A 23,645-nucleotide genomic window follows, 5' to 3' on the forward strand; every position below is an offset into this window, starting at 1 on the left:
TCTGAATAAATTAAAAGAAAATCTACGTACTTTCCGTATCAATAGTAGAAAAAGCATTGTGTTTGTGGAGTGCATGCAATACTATTATCATTTTATATGGGGAATTTGGATTTAAAATTCTATTAGCTAACCTCAAATTATTTTCTAACATTCACCCTTGCCCACTCTTTTCGCCTTAATTGGGAGAGAATGATGCAGGAGAGGAATTAACCCTTTTCGAATTCAGTAGATGTATGATGAAGAATCCAAATGTGTTAATTAGGGAGCATTATATGAAAAAATTTCAAAATTTTTTTGAATAATTAAATGAATTCATGCCATACCATTATATATACGTACTTTTGACCGAAAATAATAAGAACAAGGCCTTCGCTAATTAACTATTATATATTTTAATCATGATCACTCACTTAATAGCCTTCAAAAGATATGATAGATGGCGATGATGGTATTTGATTCTTAAACTATCCTTGATGGCTTCTTTAATTGGCAATGACTCATTATATCCATATGCCAGTCCTGCAAAAAAAAGTAATATAGAAAATAGGACACTAAAGTAATATAAAAAGCGTATAAGTGTATAACTATAAAAATTAAGGATAGGAAAGTCATTTTACCATTCTCAGTTATATAAATAACCGGGTTCTTGTACTTTTTCTTTATATATAGAAGAAGCTCTTTGATCCCCCTCGGGTAGACGAAAAGCCAATTCAAATCAGTCTATAATAAGAGAGAGTGGGATATATTAGGATCTGTCAAGGATTCAATTTCTTTCAATATTAAAAACAAAAAACAAAAAACAAAACAATATATATGAGGAAGATATTACCGGTGTACCAATAGGAGTCCCATTTTTATCAGCTGTGACAATTAACAAAATTGATGGTTAGTATAAAATATAAAATAGTTGAAATTTCATGTCTAGAGTACTATAAATTAAGTATGAGGTTACAGTTTACGTGGGCATACTGGAAAGAGTGATTCGACTATCCACACCCCAACTATAGTTGACAGTGTTGGATAAAGGTGCATTTTCTACATAATTTGCGGTGTAGTAGTTTAGTCCAAGAAAATCGAGAGACCCTTTAAGCTGCTTTGATTGAGCTTCAGTGAATTTGGGCAATCGATTCCCAACTGAGGATCGCATGCTTTGGGGATAATCACCATGTATTATTGGATCGGCAAACCTACATGAATCATGGAGCATAAAACTCTATTATGAATTATGTTTTAAACTCTATTATGAATTATATACGTTTGTTACAACACTCACCATCCAAAAAAAAAATCAAGAGCTCTAGTGGCTGCCTTTCGGCTTGCATCAGTTGGAAACTTAGGTACAAACCAATGTGACACAATTGTAATCCCGATATTTCCATTTTGGTACGCCTGCACACATTAATTCATATTAATGAGCGCACATATATATTTCTTCAAATGAAGAATGAACTTTTTATGTTGTACAGTGTCTCATATTTTAAGTACGTACGGACCTGATATTTGCTTTTGTATAATTCGACAGCAGCAGCATGAGCAAGAAGCAAATGGTGGGCAGCAATGTAGGGTTCAGTCGCAGAATTACCAGCAGTGCAATTCCCAGAATAGTTGGAGCATCGACCGGGTGCAAAGGTACCACCATTGTATCCATTAATCGCAAATCCATTGGGTTCATTCATTGTGATCCAAAACTTGACTCGATCTCCAAATGTTTTGAAACAAAAATTCGCATACTCTCGAAAATCATCTCTATTAATTAAGCAAGTGAGATTAACGTCATTTTTAATTGTACTAATTGCTCGTGGAAAATATATAAATTTGAGTACTTACACTATGTTAGGGCTTAGTAATCCACCATAATCATCTTCAAGTGCTTGTGGAGGATCATAATGGAGCAAAGTCACGAAGGGTTTGATACCTACTAGATCACATAGTACTGAAAATTAGGAAGAGGCTGAAGAGCGTAGATTGCTAACTACTCAACTTTAATTAAGCTTCCGAAACAATAATTCTAACATGCTTAATAAGTACTAATTTTTCACTTCTTAAATTTTATGCTATGTTACTGTACATATAATTAAATTGGAATTAATGATTAAGTCACACCCATGAAAGTTGAAATTAACTATTATGTACTGCACAGTTAACATTTAATTATTTATGTACACCGGATTATATATATATATATAGTAAAAAGAGAGCTAGAGAATGAGATTGTAACCGTTAGATAGGAGCTCATTGATGACGTTGTTGTAGAATTTGACACCAAGTGGGTTCACTCCCCCACTAATTTTCCCCTCTGAGAAAGCAGGAGTTGAATATATCAAATGGTCATGATAAAAAAAAAAAAAATATATATATATATATATACATTAGGCCCCTTTCGTTAAGGTATATCTCATCTTAAACATGATGATGTATGGCTTGTAGGACATACTTCGCATTGTAATTCGATGATCAAAGCCGTCTATTTTTTAAGTTTATATACAAGGATCATCCTTACAAAAAATTAGATAAATCTAAAATCGTTTAACCATTTGATGGGTCATCATTTCAGGTGTTAATAGAATCCATATATTCGTCTATTTATTCTATCACAATTAAATGTCTTAATGGTTTCCGATTTACTTAATTTTTTGCAAAGATGATCCTTGTATAGAGATTTAGAAAATAGACGGCTTCGATCATTAAATTACAATGTGAAGTAAATCCCACAAGCCATACATCATCATGTGTAAGATGAGGTATGATGTCTTGAACCAAATAGGGTTTAACTAATAATTTAAATATATAAGTCTTGATAAGATAGAATAATAGCAATGGATGTTCTTACTGGGCAATAATCTTGACCATGAAATAGAGAATCTGAAGGTGTCCAAACCAATTTTTTTCATCAATTTTATATCCTCCTGCCACACAATAACGATCAATTTATGAAGAAAAACTGTGCATTATTAATTATATACTAGCTTGAAGATAGAGCTTTGCTTGCATGTTCACTTCATGTATAATATTAATATATATCTACCTCATCCATCATCAGAAAATGCAGGTCAACTAAATAATTGATGTACCTTATAACGGTGATAAAAATCATCGGCCACTTCTCCACTGCTATTGTCCCAAATCTTTTCTGTCATCCCACCATATATAAAATTTCTCATCAATAAATTAATGTAATATATATGATCAGAAGCTTAATTTCTCTTAATTATAATATGTATATATATATATATATCTATAAATTCAAGACTTATGAATTTATGAATGTGATTTTACATATTCAAGAAGTATTATGAATGTAACTTAGATTACATTTAAGAGAATCGAAATATTATGATTCTAAGGCATTCCTCCACTCCCCCTCACCACTTACACTATACATTCTTTTTTTATTCACATACCTTGAATCTTGAATCTATAATTAAAAATTAAGTAAAATTAAGGAGAAAAAATTTAAGCAGAGGATCCGATATAGGTATAGTAACAGTCGGAAGCAGTTTTTAGTTGGATTTGAATTCACCCGACTACTCTTAGTTTCTGATAGCGAATTTTCTTTGGTTAGGTGTTAGTTTTGTTAGCTTCTTGTTTCGGTGCGGTATATTCTTTGTACTTTGTTTTTTGTTTTGGGTTTCTCCCTTTTACTGCAATTCTTTTTTGGCCAAAAAAAAAAAAACACCGACTAAAAAAATATTTAGATGGTTTACAAACAAGATAGTTAGGGTCATTAACAGAACAATATGTACATAAGTACAATCTTACTGTTAAAAGCCGGATCCGATCCGCCCTATCTATTTGTCTCTTTTTTTCAAATGGGTATAAAAAATTAAAGTTCAGAATCAATTTATATTTAAATAAACGAAAACTTGGCATATCAACACAAATATTGATTGGATGAATGTAGCTTGATGGATGATATTGTTGGGAGGGTTTTGATTGAGAGAGAGAGACAGAGACAGAGAGAGAGTGAGAGACCAGAATGTTGCTTTGTGAAAGTATCCCAGATACTTGGTCCCCTTCCATCTATAAATGCTGCTCCTTCAGACTGATAGAGTGAAGAAACAAAATAATTAGTTCTAAGAAAATGATTACACACATGCTAAAATTAATGTACATATATAACAAGAAAACTTGTATGTGTGTGTATATGAGCGTGTGCAGAGAGTGTGTCTATTTCAATTATCTCGTATAAATTAACACACCTGATAGGCGGCTGAACCAGCACCAAAAATGAATCCAGTTGGGAAACTGGATCGATTAAATGGCATGGAATAATGAGTTGGTGTTGGTGTGGTGGTGGTGGTGGTGGTGGTGCTGATGACCAAAAAGCAAGTAGCCCGCAGCTGCAGGGCTACAATAAGCTGGAACAACACCAAGCGTCGACCTTCAAATGCCATATATAATGTCTGGCTCGAATTGCTCTTCAACCCTAATGGCCAGGCTTTATTTATACACTTCCTAGCTAGCTAGAATGATCATGTATGGTGCATGTCTATCAAAACTCATGCAGCTCGATCGATCAGCTACACAGTAAAATGACTGACCACATTAAACCATTGACAGTGCTGATCGTGCTGCTGTCGGAAATGATTATCACTTATCAGGGGTTGGAGACGCTACCCTCTAATACATTAAAAGAACTCGTGTATGTATAAATGTATAATAATAATTTAATTATTTGACAGACTTTATTATATATTTTATTAAAATGATATGGATATATGTATATATCTGCATTATCGATCCTCCATTAATTTACTGATTCCATTGATGTGACCTGCCTGCGCTGGACCCCGAAATGTTCGTGCCAAAGACTTTTGTGATGAGAGAGAGAGAGAGAGAGAGAGAGAGAGAGAGCTACCAGGCAGTGGAGTGGAGCTAGGACAGGTTTTGTGGGCCTTAATGTAACGCCCATTCTTCATTCAAAAGCAGGCCTCATGCCTAAGCCATTTTGAAAAGAAATTTGAGATCAGACCCAATTCCAAAATCTGGCCGGTTTTGGCTGGCATCTGTGAATCATTAATTTGGCTGAGTGAGTCGTAACCGAGAGAAAAAAAAAAAAAAATTCCTAGTTTTATGTCATCAAGTGAATCGTTAAATCTGTTTATATGGGACGAATACATGCCATTTTATTTTTGATACAAATTTTGACACAAATTTTAATAGATTTACTCTATATAAGATTTTAACGATCCAAACCATTTATATTTTAAATCTTCATTAAAAGATCATTCTTACAAATAATTAAGTAAATCGAAAACTGTTTACCTACAAAAATTAAGTGATCAACAAAATAAACAGTTAAAATATTGATCATTTAATCTTTGTAAGTAAATGGTTTCCGATTTACCTAATTTTTTATAAATATGATCTTTCAATGGAGACCTAAAAAATAGATAATTCGGATCGTTAAACTTTTGTATGTAGTGGGCCCTATTAAAAACTTGTGTCAAAACTTGTATAAAAAATAGAATGTTATGGATCCATCTCCCTGTTTATATATCATATGATGTTCGTGCTACATTGAAATTCTTTCTTCCATAAAATGAACCTTACATTGAAATTCTTTCTTCCATAAAATGAACCTCCGGTAGTTGTTGTCCTGAAGATTTGGTGTGGTCATAATTAATTTATTTGTAAATAACCCTTGATTAATTAGCATTATTATTAATGGTTGCTGCCATATATGCAACTAATTATTTTAAGCATTAGCGTGAAACACATGCTGGGCTTGAAAAGTAACAAGCACATTGTTCCTTTGCTTTCTTGAATTTTTATAATTTTGTCGATAACTTGGAAGGGTTATAACTTATAAGTAAGTGTCAACATATATCTTTACAAAAAAAAAAGTGTCATTTATAGATTGCCGGCCCTACTTTTCACGGAGATTTGCCCTACTATTCAAGGAGATTGCCTGCCCTACTCTCGTATCTTTTGTATATTTGGCAAAAAAGAAGAAGTAAAAAATTCATTGCGTCCTGATCTTTAAATTTAATGAAAAACCAACCATGTGTGTATTTGACAGCTGTACATCTTATGCACCTCTCCTTGTCCAGGCAAGAAAACGACGAAAAAGGAAATAAGAAAAAAAAAAACGTGAATTGCCCCTGAAAGGTCAATATCTTATCAGTACTCGCCTCTGTATGTATCATCAAAGCCCGTTTTAAATTAAAAAAGAAAAATTCATAATATAAATGTAGATATTTTATATATAGATGCGAAAGGAATTGGAAAAGTGAAATAATGTACAATTTGAAGTATATAAGAAAAGAGTAAATTATAAATTTAGTCTACTTATTTTATACTTAGTTCAATTTTAGTCTATGATTTTTTTTCAATTCAATTTTGATCTACTTATTTTATACCTAGTTTACTTTTGGTCTACGATCTTTTTTAAGTTATAATTTTAAATCATTTTGATTGTGTTGTTTCTATTTTATAGTCATATTTCATCATTTCTTCATCATATAAACCAATTTGGAGTATTAGTTAACAATTATTTATTATCAATAATATTGAAGCATTTTAAAATAAAACTTCATACATATTATTTAGGCTTATTTGCACATTTGGCACCTAGCTTTAAGGTTTTATCTCAATTTACCCTTTTACATTTTTTTTGTCTCACATAACCTCCTAAACTTTTATGTCATGTCTCACATTGCCCGATTCTGTCAACTCCGTCTATACCATCGTTAAAAATGTTGACGTGGCAGGGTAATTTCGTCTTTTCAGCCACAGAGGTGCCATGTTTGTGCCATGTGGTAATTTGTGAGACCCAATATGCCATGTTGGCAACCCAAAATTCTAGATTGTGTGGGGTGGGTTGAGGTGGGGCTGGAGGCGGAGGAGGAGGGTGGGAGGGGTTTGAGTGGGGCGGGGGAGGGGCTAGGTTGGGAGGAGACAATCGGGGAGAGGCTGGGGTTGGGGGGAGAAGGCCGGGGAGGGGGGCTGCTGCTGGGTAGGGAAGAAGATAAAAGGGCGGGCAGGCTGTTGCTGGGTGGGGGTGCGACGGGGCTGGGTAGGGGTGCGATGGGGCTGGGTGGGCGGGGCTGTGGCTGGGTGTCTGGGGCTGGGTGCGGTGGAAGGCGGGGCAGGGCCTGGGCCTGGGCCTGGGCCTGGGGGGTGGGCCGAGTTGGGGCTGAGCGGGGCAGAGCAAGGGCTGGTTGGGGGTGGGCCGATCTGGGGTGGGGTTGGGCTGTGTGGGGAGGATCGGGGAAGGGTGAGGCTGGGCGGGGCGGGGCTGGGTGGTACGGAGCTTGGCTGGGCGGGGAGGAGTTGGGGCAGTGGGTGGAGGTGGAGGTGGGGTGAGGCGGGGCTGGGTTGGGGAGGGTGGACAGGGATAGGTAGGCAGGGAGGGAGGGAGCTGGGTAGGTGGGGTGGATGGGGCTGGGTTGGGGTGGTGGACGGGGATAGGTAGGCGGGGAAGGAGGGGGCTAGGTGGGTGGGGTAGACAGGGCTGTGTTGGGAGGGTGGACGGGGATTGGTGGCGGGGAGGGAGGGGGGTTGGGTCAGGGTTGGGAGGAGTGCGACGGGGTCGGGTGGGTTGGGTTGGTTTGGGGGGAAGGTGCGACATTGCGACGATGGAGGGGGTGGCCGGAATGGTGGGGAGGGGGAGGGGGAGGGGGCTGGCATGCGTAGGGAAATGAGGGGTTTGGTTTTTTTTTTTTTAATTTAATTGATTTTAAATATTTTATTTTTAAAATATTATTTTAATTTAAAGTTTTATTGTTTTATTAATTTAAATATTGTTTTAAAAATATTTTACGGCTGAAATGACAAGATTACCCTTCCACGTCAGCATTTTTAACTGTGGTGTTGACGAAGTTGACGGAATCGGGCAAAGTGAGACACAGAATAAAAGTTCAGGGAGTTATGTGAGACAAAAAAATATAAGGGGGTAAATTGAGACAAAACCTTAGAGTCAAGTGCTAAATGTGCAAATAAGCCTATTATTTATCTATTTGATTAACAATATTAGTAACTCTTCTAGTATTGGGCTTATATTGTTCATATTACAACAAATTGAATCAAAGCCGATGACAAACACATGGTAAAATAGGTGACTCAAATAAAATTCATGACGAGGTGTAGTGGGACGCAAGGATGAAAATATCACTAATATCGACGATATTTCGACCGAGATATCGGCTTTTCTAGAGGCCGATATTTAAATGCCATGTAAAATATTTCTTTCGTATATCAGCGAGCGAGTGATCGGAGGTATTAGCGAGTTATTGAAACGGACTCTTGATCAATAAACCCCTCATGGCTCAGATCCTTATTTATAAATTAAGAATAAGGATAAGATAGTCACAATAAAGTAATAAATTTAATAAAATGAGGACGAGCATAAGCCATTGGGTTAGTTGGTCACTGCGGCTTATGCTCACCCAAAATCTCGTAGAAGAAGAAGTATTTATGTTGTTTTGAAAAACAACTTCCGGCAACACCCTTTGTCGCCATTACAGAAGGGCTCCTTTAAAGTCTCAATCCTAGAAAGCGAACAAGTAAAAGTGTACACTTAGAATAGTTAGAAATTGCAGTGGATATTGAAAGACCGGCAGGTTTATTGCGAGTTATCGGCAATTTCAGTCTCTATCACTACCAAAAAAAGGAAAGAAAAAAAGAGCTTAGGCGACGAAATGATTTCGTTGCCCAAAATACGATTCCGTTGCCTAAAGTTTTGGGCGACGAAATCACTTTGTCGAGAGATTCGTCGCTCAAATCTCATCGCACTGGACATTAGGGGACGAAATCATGCTTTCGTCGCCTAAGGCTACTTTCGGACACGAACCAAAATTCATCTCCCCTCGTTGATTTGGGCGACAAAGCTATTAATCGTCGTCTAAAGATACCTTAGGCAACGCATATATTTGTCACTCAAAGGCACTTTAGACCATGAACCATAATTATGTCGCCCTAAGATATCTTAGGAGACGAATTTGATTCGTCTGCCAAGACCTTTTTGGGCGACGACATCATTTTTTTGTCACCTAAAGTACCTTTGGGAGACGAACCAGATTCGTCAACCAAGGTTTTTTTATTTTTTATTTATTTATTTATCATAAAACTATATAACACAAAATTTATTAATAAATTTATATTAACACAAATTAGCAAAAAATTAATAATTATATCAAAATATCCATACAAACAATAACTAATGACCCTAGTGGTCAATCTATCCTAAGTCGATCGCATCATCGAAATCCCTGGTTGTCGTGGCGGCGGCTTTTACATCTGAAACCCAGGTAGGTACTAGGTGAACATCTGATGCATGTGTGCCTGCATGTGTGCCTGCATCTGACTCATATGTGTCTGTATCAAGGTCTCGCGAGTCGCACTCTAGGAATCTAGCTGATGTTGCAACTGCTCTACTCGAGCGGTCAGTTCAGCGACGGCTGCAAATGGCTGAGAATAAGACGAGGAGGCGTTGACGTCACGAACCCGACCATATCTCATGTCGCGTATCTCCCTACCGGGTCTAACACCCAATGCGTCTGTCATAATACAAAGGCAGGAATCAAGAACGAGTACTTGGATCGACTCCAATGGAGTGTCAGGAAGGTGATGGCTGACCAACTCCTCCAAATACCTCGTCCTTATGGCCACCATCTCATCCTTAAAAATGGTATACACAAGTTAGAAATTAGGAAATTAAATATAAATAAAAAAATTGTGAAAAAATTAAAAGATAAAAAACTAACGTGTTCTGCTATGGCCGCATCACATCCGGGTTGCACATAGACATTTGCGTAGGTGTCGATCTCTAGGAATTGCGAACCTGCCTGAAAAAGAAAATAATGTTTTCAAAGTCCCAAATAATACTAACGAATATATATGTATTATATTAAATAATGATGTACCAAACGTCGCGACTCCAACCTGTATGAGATGGGCTTCGAACCACCATGATGGTCAATCCTTGTTGGCGCTTTCCGGTTCTTAACATTGGCGGTCAACTTCTTCTGTTAAATACAAATTGTAAATGTGCTAGTGCATATACAATAAAGGTATAACATAAGAAATAGTATTTTGAAGTCTTAAAATGATATAACGTACCAAATACTTAGGAGTCTGGAATTCCGTGTACAAATACTACCACTGGTCAAGCTGATCTACCAGTTCCTCAGGGGGGTTGGCCAATGCCTTAGCTACCGACGCCCACATCATGTATTCTCTATGCAGCTTGTACTTCCACTGCTTGTAAGTACTGTTGAATAAATCCTGCACATACCGAGTTGTGATGGCATCCTCCCCTACGTTGTAATATACCTGAAAAGAATAAATATTAAATTTTTAGGGTTGATCAAATTCATCATTTTGTATTAATCGAGCTATACTCACAGAGATTAATCTCATCATGCGATCCTTGTGAGCGAGATCAAGCTTTTTACAACTGGGGCAAGCATGGGCAGTTGGTACGGACAAGCCCCTTGACGTCGTGCGCAAACATAATGTGGACCTTCAGGCCAGCCGATCGTCGGTGATCATCCGCGAACATGATTGGAATCCTCGTCTTCATCGCGCGCATGATATTTGCCGACTTTAACCCTCTACATGACCCCATCGACGCTTTGGTACCTACAAAAGTAAATATAACAATTAATTTTATTGTAATCTTATAATGTATAAATACAATTGAATCTAAACAAAATAAGTATTAACATTTCTCTTACCCTAGCCGGGTGATGTCTCTCCATCTCTCAGACATCACCCGGGAGTTATGACGATGAGGCGTGGGCAGCTGCATCACCGACCTAACCATAATTGTGAGATCGGCGAGCCCTCTGGGACACAGGAGCTGACCCAGTACTCGAGTCAGGTAGTGGAGGTATAGTGGGTTTCGAGGCGACCTTGGGCTGGATAATCGGCCTGGACGTCCTAGATCCACTCGCCCTTATTATCAAACTCATCTGCACAATTTAATAAATATTTATATTAATCAGAAATAAAATTGTTATCTGAATCACCAACTTACCATTTAAATATATGACCAACTTAAGAGATATAAATAGCAAACCAAAGTAATGACTTACTAATCTGAATCACCATTATCACTAGAAATACTAATTTCTTGGTCATCTGAACTACTTGCATACACCACTTCAACATCAGCATCATCATCATCATCATCATCATCGATGAAATCATCAACATCAATTCGCGGAAGAGACCTGAAATCAATTGTTACGGCATCAATCAAAAAAAAAAACATAAATTCCACATAGAACAAGAAATAAATAAAAAAATTACCCACAAATTTTAGGTAGGCTTGCTGTAAGGAAGGTTTAGGGGTGGGGGTGGGATTTGTGGGTTTCGGGGGTGGGTTTTTGGGGGGCTGAAGGCGGGTGATCGAGAAAGATGGGAGAGAAAGATAGGAGCTAAGGAGCACCGGCGATCGGAAAGAGTTTGGTTTTGAGGATGGGTTTTGGGATTAGTGGGTTTCAATCGGAGAGAGATGGGAGAGATGAGGGAGAAAGAGAGCTGGGCCAGGCTGGGAGAAGCACCGGCGTCGGGGATGGAAAAAGATGGGCTGGGGTGGGCTGAGATCGAGAGAGATCAGAGATGAGAGAGTTTGAGAGTCACATCAAAAGAGAAAGAGAAAATGGGATTAAAAATCCTGAGCGCTTTAGGCGACGAAGCCCATTCGTCTCCCAAAGAATATTTAGGCGACGAAATGGTATATTTGTCGCCTAAAGCATGCTTTAGGCGACAAATGTGCTTCATCGCTTAAAAGACAAAATATTAAGACGTCATTTCACCCCGCCAAAGTTTTTACACTTTAGGCGACGGCCCATTTCGTCGCCCAAAGCATACATTCGTCGCCTACGGACCTTTTAATTAGAAAAACCATGATCGTCTATACATTCAAGATCTGATATCTAACTTCTACATCTCTGATTGACCTAATTTTTTGGAGGGAGGATCTTTGAGTAGAGAACTAAAAAATGAACGGTTCGGATCGTTAAAAACACAATCGGGATGTGAGTTTCTATATATACATACAAATGAAAAGTATAATTCTATTAACTTTTTCGTTGAACCCTTGTTGTTTTAATAATTATGAAGACCACAACGTGATTTCAACTATTGGAGCCGTTCATTTTCTATGTTCTTACTCAAAGATTATTCTTATAAAAAATTGGCCCAATTGGAATTCATATATCTATTCGATTATTATTAGAAAAATCACGATCGTTCATAAGTTCGAGCTTCGATACCTAACTTCTACATCTCCGATTGACCTAATTTTTTGGAAGGAAGATCTTTGAGTGGGGAACTAAAAAATGAATCGTTCGGATCATTAAAAACATGATTGAGATGTGAGCTTCTATATATAAATACACTTGAAGAGTATAATTCTATTAACTTTTTCGTTGAATTCTTGTTGTTTCAATAATTGTGAAGAGCACAACTTGATTTCAATGATCGAAGCCGTTTATTTTATATGTTCATACTCAAAAATCATCCTTGCAAAAAATTGGCCCAATCGGAATTCATCTACCCATTCAATTAACATTAGAAAAACCATGATCGTTCATTACTTCGACCACCGTTACCTAACTTCTACAACTTCGATTGGGCCAATTTTTTGCAGGGATGATCTTTGAGTCGGGAACTAAAAAATGAATGGTTCGAATTGTTGGAAACATGATCGCATTGTATGCTTATACATGCATAAAAATGCATACAAAAAATGCACTTAAGGACTTGGGAGACTAATATGCAGATTCATCGCCCAAAGTACCTTTAGCCGACGAATTCAACATTTCGTCGCCTAATGTTCCTTTTAGCAACTACATACCTACGTCGCTCAAAGTAACCTTAGGCGATGAATGTCGTATTTCGTCGCCCAAAGTACACTTAGGCGACGAATCTGCATATTCATCGTCCAAAGTACGACGCAAAGACCATTTTGGCACGTAACATTAGTTCATCGCTCAAAGGTTGTTTAGGAGATGAAAGTAATATTCGTCACCAAAAGTCTCTTTCGACAACGAAATATTGCGTCGCTCAAACTTTTATGGTTTTAGGCGACGAATATGGAAATCCGTTGCCCAAAGTGGGTTTAGGCAATGAATTTAGGTTCGTCGCCCAAAATGATTTTTCTTGTAGTGTATCTGGCTGTTGCGTGCAAGGATGAAGCTCACAGTTTGTGGCAAAAAACAAACAAAAGCTAGCAATTATGGCCTTATGGGTGGGTTAGGGGCTTGAGAATGGACTGATCCATATGGGCCAGTATGGATGTAGGCTGATATATTGGTTAAATAAATAATAATTTACTAGTATTTTGGGTAAAAAATAAAATTTACTAATATGTTGGGAAAGTAACTAATAGATTTACTTGAATATGGTTGTTTAATGTAATATGCTAGTGGGCTTCTATGTAATATGGGTTTGGAGATTTGGTTATGTTATTTAAGATAACCAATTAGGTTTCCTTTGAAAATTAAATATGTTCGTTAAGTTACACTGATATTTTCGATATCGATATCGATATATCCATCAATATATCCGTAGATTTACGCACCGATATTTAAGGAATTTCTAATATTTTCAACCTTGGTGGGCCAGACTCAAGAGGGCTCAATTTGGTCCGTAGTACAACAAATACGAGTTGAAATCTATTATCCCTTAAATCCCTATCCCTTCATTGTCTCCTATCCAAATTTTTTAGCATTTGTCCACTCACTTAACACCTCTTAACCAACATTAACATTATAACAAAAACAAACAAAAAAACTCATTCCTACTAGTTCCCAATCCGAATTAGCCATAACCCACTTCTCTTTTTTCATTCATTTCATGCCCAGCAATGAAGGTGTTCATAAGTTGCTCATCAAACCAGCTCGTTGCTCTATAGGCCATTTTAATAAATTGGGCCTTATACTCCTTCACTGGGCCCGTTTGGAGTAAATTGGTCATTTTTGCTTCAAAGACTGAAGAGTTACCAACCCCAAACTGATGGAGCAATAGATCCAATAACAAGGCCCAAGAGTCCTTGCGATACCTATGTTCGAATCAACACATCCAAAGGGATGCATCACTACCAAGCTGTATGCGACCACCGATACATTATGATGATCCAAAATTTCAAAATATTCGAAATATCATTCAGCTGAGGCAACTAAAACATAAGGGTCTTTGTCTTGGTAGCCATTAAAGTTAGAGAGGCCGAGCTTGGATTTGGAATAGAATGGGAAAGCTGGGTGGGGTATGTAATTTCTTGAAAGGGTTTGAGAATAGAAAATACGAATAGGCAGTGGTTGGGAGAAGGTTTGGGTGGGGGAAAAACTAATGGGTTGTTGTACGTGTTGGCTACATTGACTGGGTATAGTGGGTTATGTAAGCATTGAAGATTAACAGGGGTGGTCGTGTTAAGAGGCATGAATCGTCAAAAGCGGTTGGGAGGAAGGCCAAAACCTAGGACTGGTATAGGAAAGCCATGAGGGAGAGGTGGAGGAGCAGTTAAGGGGATGAAATTGTTAGGCAATGGTGGAAGCTTAAAGTAGGGGGTAGATAAGAGGATCGATATATATTAATTGGTGGGCAATAATGAGTAGGAAAAAGAACAAAAAGAGGGGGCTTGGGTTTTTTCAAGTTAAGTAGTATCGTTGCTACCTGTGTGATGTTAGCAGAGTTTGTCCAAAACTTATTTTTGAACATAAGCGATTTTGAGCCAAGGGATGCCTACATCGTTGTTTGTTGTACATATAGTCAAGGAGTTGGCGGAAAGTTGCAAACATGCTAGGAGTGTTGAAGTTAATGTCTAAACTGATATTTGCACGAAGGAAAAAGTTCTGGAAAATGTGGCCCAAGCCAACTTCTCCAGAAAACTGGAAGTTAGGAGGACAATCAATCGTCAAGACACTAACAATCGATCGTCAAGCCAACTTTGACAGAAAATATCTTTTATTGTTTTGCTTTTTGCTTTGACTTATATGTTAGATGGTTTGACACTCAAGCTCACAATTGATGGTTGAGATCATTATCATAGATATTTATGTTATTAAAGCTAAGTAGGAAGGTTTCATACTCAAGCTCATGTAATTGTCTTAGATAAACCTCCTCAAGATATTTATGTTGTCAATTGCTATGCAACTTGATATAAATATCACTTAGATGATATTGTATCAAATAGGCGTAGAGACACACTATGAGATGTAGATGACATTGGATCATCATCTCCATGAGTTGTAGGTGACAATGGATTATCACTTCCATGAGTTATAGATGACAATGCATGGATCATCACACCATAAGTTGAGATCTTTATGTTGTAGACTTAGGGACTTGTCCTAAACTTCACATAACAATCGATAATCATAATTAATGATATATGAAAAATGAATCCTCCAGGAGCTGTAGATGACAATGGATCATCACACCATGAGTTGAGATCTTTTAGGCAAATTCTTTTCTTTTATAAACTGGTGATTAGATACTGAATTGCAGGTCATAAATTTCAACTTGGTATCAGGTCTTCAAAATTCCAACATGGTATTAGAGCTTTGTTGATCAAAATTTCAACAAGGTATATGATCAAATTTCAACAAGGAGAGTCTAGTGTGCTTCTTGCTGGCCCAAAATCGAAGAGATATTGTCACCCGCTTAGGAAAGCTGAGCCGCCAACACTATCTACTGAGTCGCTTAATTTTGTAATTATCATACAATCACAGTTTGGTAACAAATATACTGAGTAGGGCTGAGAATGGGTTGGGTCGAGTCCATATCGGCCAAAAAACTAACGCACCCAATATTGTGGGTTGGTTGATGGTTGGCCACCCGACTTTGTCCATTGAAGTCAGGTCGGTTATGGCTATGGCCCGACTATTTTTTTTTTCACAACACAAATAACAAATTATACAATTATATACTCAATAGAGCTTGTAAAAACCAAATGTTTGTTAACTATAAAGAAAATAAGGATAACCACTTTCAAATATTTCCAAGTATTCTACTATAATTCCAAGTATTATACTATTCAAATTTCAGGCAATAGAACAGCATAATCACAATTCACAAGTTAGAACATTCAACCAAATACAAGCATTGGGCCTAATTTCACAACAGTTGAGGTTCAACAACATATAGTTGAATCAAACTCAAACCAATGACTAATTGAATATAAAGACAGAGAGGCTGAGGAGAGAGATCAGAGATGGACTTACATGAGATTAGCAATCGCAGACAACAGAGAGCAGAGGAACTGAACTGAGTAGCGGAGGTGGCTTCTTGGTCGCCGGCGAGAGAGAAGATGAGAGTGCAGAGATCACGGTCAAGAGAGAAGATGAAAGAGCACAGATTAGGGCTCATAGAGTGAGGGTGTGAGAGTGAATGATGTCTGATGAGAGAGCATAGATTAGGGCTTCTTGTTCGCTGAAAAGAGAGAAGATGATAGAACAGAGAATTAGGGCTGAGACTAAGAGAGTGATGAAATGAGTGAGTCGAGAGCCAGAGAGAAAGAGAGGTAGAGAGGAGAAGGGTCCTGGGCTCTGGTTTGTTTCCACTCTCACACAGTCACACACAAAGGCTGGTGCTACACAGGTAACACAGCCCAAGCTACAAAAGGCCCAAATTAATTTCATAAGGTCGGTTGTCGGGTTGCTGACTATCTCCCATATCCAAAAACGACCATCGAACCAACTATCGTGGGTCGGTTGGTAGCAACTGAACTGACTTTGTTGGGTCTGTTGTTGGTTGCATATCGGCCACAAAAACGGGTCGATTGTCGAGTAAAAATCGACCCATTTTAACCCTTAATATTGAGTGAGTGTTCAAATACTTAAACTAGCGTTTGAATGTTGAACGAGATTTTTAAGCCCAAATGAATGTCTTTCGTCCGCTTAATTTGTTCTTATACTAACAAACAAAAAATATGTACTACTTAAATTGGTATTTAAACTGATAAAGCATAAAGTTTTAATATTTAAAATGAATAAATTAAAAGTTGGGTATTATATAACAGACAAATTCGTGGCCTCGATATTGGGCTACGTATATTTATTCAACATGCTTACAATTATTGATTAATCATCATTAATCATTTGAGGAGGAACATCTTAAACCAATAGGCAGAGTACTTGAGATATCTTTTCAAGTTATTTTTGTAATCTATGTAAGTGAGCCCAAATCGAATAGTGTATCCTGAATCCCATTCATACACATCCAATAACGCCCATGCGAAGTATCCCTTCACCTTAACACCCTCCCTGCACATATCAAATTAAAATTCAAGTGCGTCAAAACTCAATTAAATTAGCTAGTACTATATATTTCTCTACCTCTTCGTGTAAGATACTTAAATTGAGGGATAAAATTATATTTTAAAGACTAGATTCACTTTAATTATTATTTATTTCAACAGTTATATTAAATTTAATCATTAAATATGTTTTTCATCAATTTAAATTTGGAGGTATTTCTATATTTTATTAATTTATATTACTTATTTATGGGGAAACCATATATATATATATATATGTGCTTGTACAGTTGTACTCACTTGATGGCTTTTAAAAGATATGAAAGATGGAGATAATGGTATCTTATCCTTGTACTATCCTTTAGAGCATTCTTAATGGGTAGGGAGCTATTATTTGCCTCACCAACACCTGCAACAACACAAAACAATATAATAATGTTATATATAGAAAGTTGAGAAAATGCAGTCATATATAGCTAGTCCATTAGAAAATTTATTAATTATATATACCATTTTCGGTAATGTAAATCTGCGGATTGTTGTAATGTTCCTTTATATGTAGCATAAGCTCGCGAATTCCCTTTGGATAGATGTAAAGCCAGCTCAAAGCAGTCTGCAAAATCAATCAATTAATCCACTGTCAATAAAAATGGTACACACATATTGACACATACATATGCATATTGTTTTCGCATAAATAAGTAGTGCACTAACAATTTGCCATTTTCATCGACTATGTACCTTTCCATGCATGTTTGGACTAATTTTCTGGATTACTATTTCTTGTTAAACAAATTTATATATATATTATCATACTATAAATTATAATCACAATCATGTAAACTCATGTACAAATGTGTGGTTCTAGCTAATTTATTATTTCTGACAATATATTATATCAAATATATATAATGTACATATACTCAAATAAAAGAGTGAGATTGAGAGGGAAGAGTACCGGTGAACCCAAAGTAACCCCATTTTTCTCATCTGTGGCAGAGGCAAAAGAGTAATTAAATGATTTCATTAATTAACAGGGAATAGATGAATAATAAAAATGTATATAGATCCAAAATTATATATTAAGTAAATGAGGTAATTAAATTAACAGTGAGCATACAAGAGAGAGTGGTATGCATGTCTCCAAAGAAACTTTGGTTGACAGCGCTAAAGGAGAGTGAGGACGCATCTGCATAAGTACTTGTGTAATAATTGACACCAAGGAAATCTAGGGATCCTTTGAGGAGCTTAGACTCTTCAATGGTGAATTTAGGCAACCTATCTCCCACTGTAGATCTCATGGTTTGGGGATAGTCCCCAAATGTAACAGGATGAGCAAACCTACAAATTAATTAGAATTACAATTACAATTAAATTGATAATTAAAACTAAATTGGTTGTCCTTGAAAAATATTAATTAATTGCTCACCATCCAAAAACATAATCAAGAGACCTAGAGGCTGCCCTCTTGCTTGCAGCTGTTTCCGATTTTGCTAAATACCAATATGTTACAACTGAAATTCCAATTTCGCCTTTCTGAAAGGCCTGCATTAAATTCAAATTTAGAATCTTTTACCACTTTAAAGAGAAAGAATTAAAATAATTAGTTTTATGAAATAGAAAATAAAATGAAATTAATAACTACAACACATAAAAATGAGGTATTTTCGGGTTTACGATTTAAGGTTTAGGGTATTTTTGAGTTCGTTTTACCAACCTGATACTTGGTCTTGTATAATTTCACAGTGTGTGCATGAGCAAGTAGTAGATGATGACCCACAATGTAGGGCTCTGTGGCAGAATTACCGACAGTGCAATTTCCGACATAGTTGGAACATCGACCCGGTGCATGAGTACCACCGTTGTACCCATTAACACAATATGTAACGGGTTCGTTCAGTGTAACCCAATTCTTTACTCGATCGCCAAATGTTTTGAAACAAAAGTTGGCATAATCTTGAAAGTCATCACTGTTAACCAAATTATTACCATTTAATACTATATCACAGTGATCTCCATAATCTTCAATTATGCAGGATGGGTTAGATGATCGAATTTAGTTTTGTCAGATATATTGAGGACTTACACAATTTTGGGGCTTAAAAATCCACCATACTTATCTTCAAGTGCCTGTGGTAGATCCCAATGGAAAAGCGTCACAAATGGCACTATTCCTGTTGTCAAGGAATAGGACTATATAAGTCAATAATAGGAGAATTAAGGGCCACTTTGTTGAAAGGAATAAATTGAGGAGAGGAAAATTGAAGAATAAATACCATTGGATAAGAGCTCATTTATAATATTATTGTAGAATTTGACCCCTTCGTGGTTCACTCCACCTTTAACATTTCCCTCTGTGGGGACAAATTAATTTGCAAAATATTCATCAGCATCGATCACTTGCAAATCAATTATCAAAACATATGTTATCAAAATTTAAATAAATAAATTGAACATACATCTCTCACATGGGTGCTCTTATTGAGATGAGCCTCAAAATATATATTATGGAACATATATATATGTGAGAAAAATAAGAAAATTAATGTTGAAAAAAATTTATGGTTGGGTTGAGTAGCATTTTTCATTTTCAAAATGATATATCCCCAGTACAAATTTAATTAAATTATGAGATCACTAGGTAGAGCAACAAATTTAAGCATACTATGCATGGTGGAGATGGATTAATCATTCACAGATGATATTCTTACTAGGTAGTATTCTTGACCATGAGATCGAAAATCTGAAGGAGTCCAAGCCGATTTTTTTGATCAATTTTATGTCTTCCTGTGTAACGTACAAATACAATAGAAAGCTGCATTCTATTAATTAATTAAAAACGTACGTATTATAAGTTTATCATAATTTAAAAAATAAGTATAACTAACACACAAATATATATATATATATGTTAAGGGAACATATATACCTTATAACGATGGTAAAAATCGTCGGCCACATCCCCATTGCTACCATCAGAAACTTTTTCTGCCATAGCAACTTAAAATTGGTAAAAAACATAATGGAGAAGTAACAATATTAACAGAAGGAAAAGGGATCCAGTATTACCATAATTTTGACATGAAAAAAAAAAAAAAGTTTTCATATCCTGTTGGTAACTAAAATATGGGTCGTCATCAATATATTAATCAAAATCTCCAAATACTATAGTAATTTATGATTAAACAAAAGATACCGCAACTGGGTAGAAGTGGACAAAGGGCAATACAACTGTACATCAGTGCTTTGCTTTTCGATGTAATTAAAATAAATATTTATTTTAAATTTATGAGTTTTGAATTTAGGGTCTTCTCCTACAAATTATAAATGAAATTATAGGATATTGAATAGGAATGGGAGGAGATTATGAGAGGGAGAAACCTGGATGTTTTCTGGTGAAAGTATCCCATATGCTTGGTCCCTTCCCATGGATAAGTGCTGCTCCTTCAGACTAATTAAAAAAGCAAGAAATTAAACAAATTAAAAACACATGGATAATAAGTATGGGTTCCAATAATGGAAGTGGGTGCACTATTTAATTGTATACACACAGTGACACACCTGATAAGCAGCTGTGCCAGCTCCAAATATGAAACCAGGTGGGAAGCTACTTCTATTAAATGGCATTGAATAATGACTGGGTTTCACTTTCACAGCACCCTCAGCGTTTCTTGCTAAGCCAAAAGCTATGACTATGAATAAGCAGCACAAGAGAAGAGGACCTCCTCCTCCTTCAGTACCCTTCATCATCCTGCAGCTTGCTCTGGTTTTCCACTCAAACCGCCTACACAATTTACATTATAACTACCTTCAATCTCTCATATTATATAGGACACTAGTTGGGTCACCCCTCTCTCCAAAATTACAATTTCGGTAGTGCCAGCGTATGATCAGAATCGTTTACTATTTAGATCACTTATTATAAATCATCTCTGCAAAAAATCAACTTAATCAAAAATCATTTGGTTATATAACTGTTGTTAATTAAATAGAAAAAATCAACGGTTTGGTCAAAAAATCACTCTTTAATTGAAAACTATCAATTTTTTCTACTTAATTGACAACAGTTATATAACCAAACGGTTTCCGATTGATTTGATTTTTTACAGAGATGATCTTCAATTGGTTATCTAAAAAGTGAACGGTTCCAATCATACACTGACATTGCCAAAATCGAAATTTGGGGGGATGGAGTGACCTTGGAATACCCCATGAGAGTGACCCAAATATTGTCCTATTATATATAAGGAGGGATCGAGTTCAAAAAAATTGCCTGTTTGGTATTCCAGTAGTGGCAATTATTGGGTATTATTGCACAGTGACAATTCTGACAAGGCTGCGTGTGCTGAGCGTTGTGCCCAGTGCATTTTTTCAGGTGATTTCATTAAGGTGGACTGTACTGGGACTTACTTTTTTTTTTTTTTTTTATAGTGGGCCTTAAAAAAAGTTTTTTTTTTTCAAAAACAAAAACATGTATTTTAGATATAAAATATGTTTGGTAGACCATTATTAAAAACAGATTGTAGAAAAAAAAAAAACAAGCCTTTTTTAAAATTGATAAAACATTGTTTTTCTTCTTTTTCTTTTTTTTACGCTTCATTCTTTTTTAGAAGCCATTATTTTTAAAATTTAAAAATTATTCTCAAATTTCATACCAAATAAATTAGTTTTCAAATTTTAACAATTAATTTTAAAAACTCACATTTGAAAAAAAAAAAATTTGAGTGATAACTCAAACTTACAGAATGAATAATTGACTGGTATACCATTAATATTATACAAGACATGTTTCCCACATGGACCTGTACATCATTCAATATGATCAAAATGTCACAAAAATAATTGGTGGTGTCCTCTACCCATATGAGAAATCAAATAAATAAACAGTTTAAAATATGTAAAGTCGTCCATATTGCAATTTTTAATGGATTATTATTTCTTTCTCAGTCTATCACTAGCGACTAAGTTATTATTTCTTTACTAGTCCGACAAAACAATTATTTATATAATGGGGTGGACCACTCTATGGTAACTGGTATGAAATCTTGCCGCCCACAGTGTAAACTTTGGATAATTCTATAAAAAAAAAAATATGTTTGGATTTAAAAAAATCAAATTACAATTTACACCTTTGAGATTTGGAGTGTTTCACAATTTGCACCCTATAGTTTTAAATTTTTCAATTTAATACCTAATGTTTTGATTTACTTACAATTGACTACTATCATATTTCTGACTGTCTAATTATACGTCAATTGATAACTTGACAATTGCGTTTCTTACATTTTTGCCAACCTGTGAGGTCGAACAATCTCTCTACATATGTATTTTCAGTACATCAAATTTGATATGAATTTTAGGAAGTCATTTAAAAATCAAAAATTCATATCAAACTGCTGAAGCACTTCTTATGGGTCTTGAGAGATCGTTCTGCCTTATAAGTCAACAAAATATGGGACACGCATATTTCACGTCATCAATTAATATTTAATTAGTTAGTCAGATAAAAATAATAATTAATTATAATTAAATCAAAATATTAGATACTAAACATAAAAAAATTAAAATAATATGGTACAAGTTGTGAAATGTCTAAATTTCAGTGATGTTAACTGTAATTTGCTAAAAAAAAAAAAAAAGAGAAAAAAGAAGCAGTGACCAGTTGTCAAAAGCACAACACGTGCCAAATGACAGTGGGGAACACAACACGAATTGCTTTTGTCTAATAATTGTACTAGCTAAAGTTAAAAGGAGCCCTTGCCTTTTTTGATTTGTCATTAAAGGAGCGCTTTTTTATACAATGCATGCAAAAATTGTCGCAGAGTGGAGTTGGACTGGTGTCACTGGCCACAGGCCCACAACTCATTACCCCATTCATCACCTCTCTCCATTTATTTTTTTGTTACCACTATCTCTCTCCACTTCATATCTTATGATCCCACCAAAACAAATAAAAGGGGACCATATATTCGTTTCTCTTCATGTAAATACTAAATAAAGATTGGAAATAATTTTGAAAAATATATCTTGAAAATGAAAAGTCATATATATATATATATATTTTGGTTGGATGTGCATTTATATCCATTAGGATTCACCAATATATATGTTAAATAAATTTCCTAAAAGGAAAATTAACTGTTGCTTTGCATATATCCAAAAGGTTCCTATTTACGTATGTACTAGTGTACTAGTATAAAAGGGTATCACACCTTCTCGTTTTGGCCGGTTTTCGCTTGCTCTCTTTGCAGATTTCATGGATGTCGTTTCAGATGGTACAATTTGTCAATTTGCATGTTCGATCTCCGGGGAGTGACTCAAGGCTAATTAGAGGATTATGATGAATTAGGGATTTGCTACTCGGGTGCTACCGTCAAATTGTTCGAATCGTTGGCCGGGCCTTCTTTTGTGTTTGGGATTTGGACCTACCTTTTAA

At 35.9% G+C, this 23,645-nt stretch overlaps 2 protein-coding genes across 2 annotated transcripts in view; both read right to left on the reverse strand.

Annotated features, from left to right (window-relative positions):
- Positions 1–3,130, reverse strand: part of LOC147292219 (vicianin hydrolase-like) — an 8,029-nt gene extending 4,899 nt beyond the window's left edge. The window contains exons 1-10 of the mRNA XM_086237145.1: positions 3,072–3,130; positions 2,831–2,906; positions 2,219–2,296; positions 1,828–1,915; positions 1,494–1,746; positions 1,274–1,389; positions 970–1,187; positions 830–861; positions 618–720; positions 411–519 (exon numbers count right to left, since the gene is read on the reverse strand). Of these exons, the coding sequence (XP_086093271.1) occupies positions 411–519; positions 618–720; positions 830–861; positions 970–1,187; positions 1,274–1,389; positions 1,494–1,746; positions 1,828–1,915; positions 2,219–2,296; positions 2,831–2,891 (1,058 nt within the window). The 5' untranslated portion in view covers positions 2,892–2,906; positions 3,072–3,130. The remainder of the gene's footprint in view (positions 1–410; positions 520–617; positions 721–829; positions 862–969; positions 1,188–1,273; positions 1,390–1,493; positions 1,747–1,827; positions 1,916–2,218; positions 2,297–2,830; positions 2,907–3,071) is intronic.
- A 13,808-nt stretch (positions 3,131–16,938) lies between these two features.
- On the reverse strand, positions 16,939–20,988 carry LOC147292221 (vicianin hydrolase-like). Its single transcript, XM_086235213.1, has 13 exons — positions 20,771–20,988; positions 20,591–20,660; positions 20,139–20,197; positions 19,921–19,996; positions 19,486–19,563; positions 19,296–19,383; positions 18,927–19,179; positions 18,639–18,754; positions 18,330–18,550; positions 18,168–18,199; positions 17,720–17,822; positions 17,510–17,618; positions 16,939–17,216 (listed from the first exon to the last, which is right to left on the reverse strand). The coding sequence occupies exons 1-13, from the start codon at positions 20,957–20,959 to the stop codon at positions 17,048–17,050; spliced, it is 1,563 nt and encodes a 520-aa protein (XP_086091339.1). The 5' UTR covers positions 20,960–20,988; the 3' UTR covers positions 16,939–17,047.
- Between the last annotated feature and the right edge of the window lie 2,657 nt (positions 20,989–23,645).

Source organism: Dryas octopetala, chromosome 3, assembly GCF_963921425.1.
Source record: "Dryas octopetala chromosome 3, drDryOcto1.1, whole genome shotgun sequence".
NCBI lineage: Eukaryota > Viridiplantae > Streptophyta > Magnoliopsida > Rosales > Rosaceae > Dryas > Dryas octopetala.

What these genes read in the sequence shown, in the direction of transcription:
- LOC147292221 (XM_086235213.1), bottom strand. Translation starts at nt 20,959, where the DNA reads ATGATGAAGGGTACTGAAGGAGGAGGAGGTCCTCTTCTCTTGTGCTGC. An exon ending in TTTTTAAGCCCCAAAATTGT is followed by an intron (nt 19,180 to 19,295) that starts GTAAGTCCTCAA and finishes TTTGGTTAACAG; the next exon opens with TGATGACTTTCAAGATTATG. An exon ending in GATTTACATTACCGAAAATG is followed by an intron (nt 17,619 to 17,719) that starts GTATATATAATT and finishes GTGTTGTTGCAG; the next exon opens with GTGTTGGTGAGGCAAATAAT.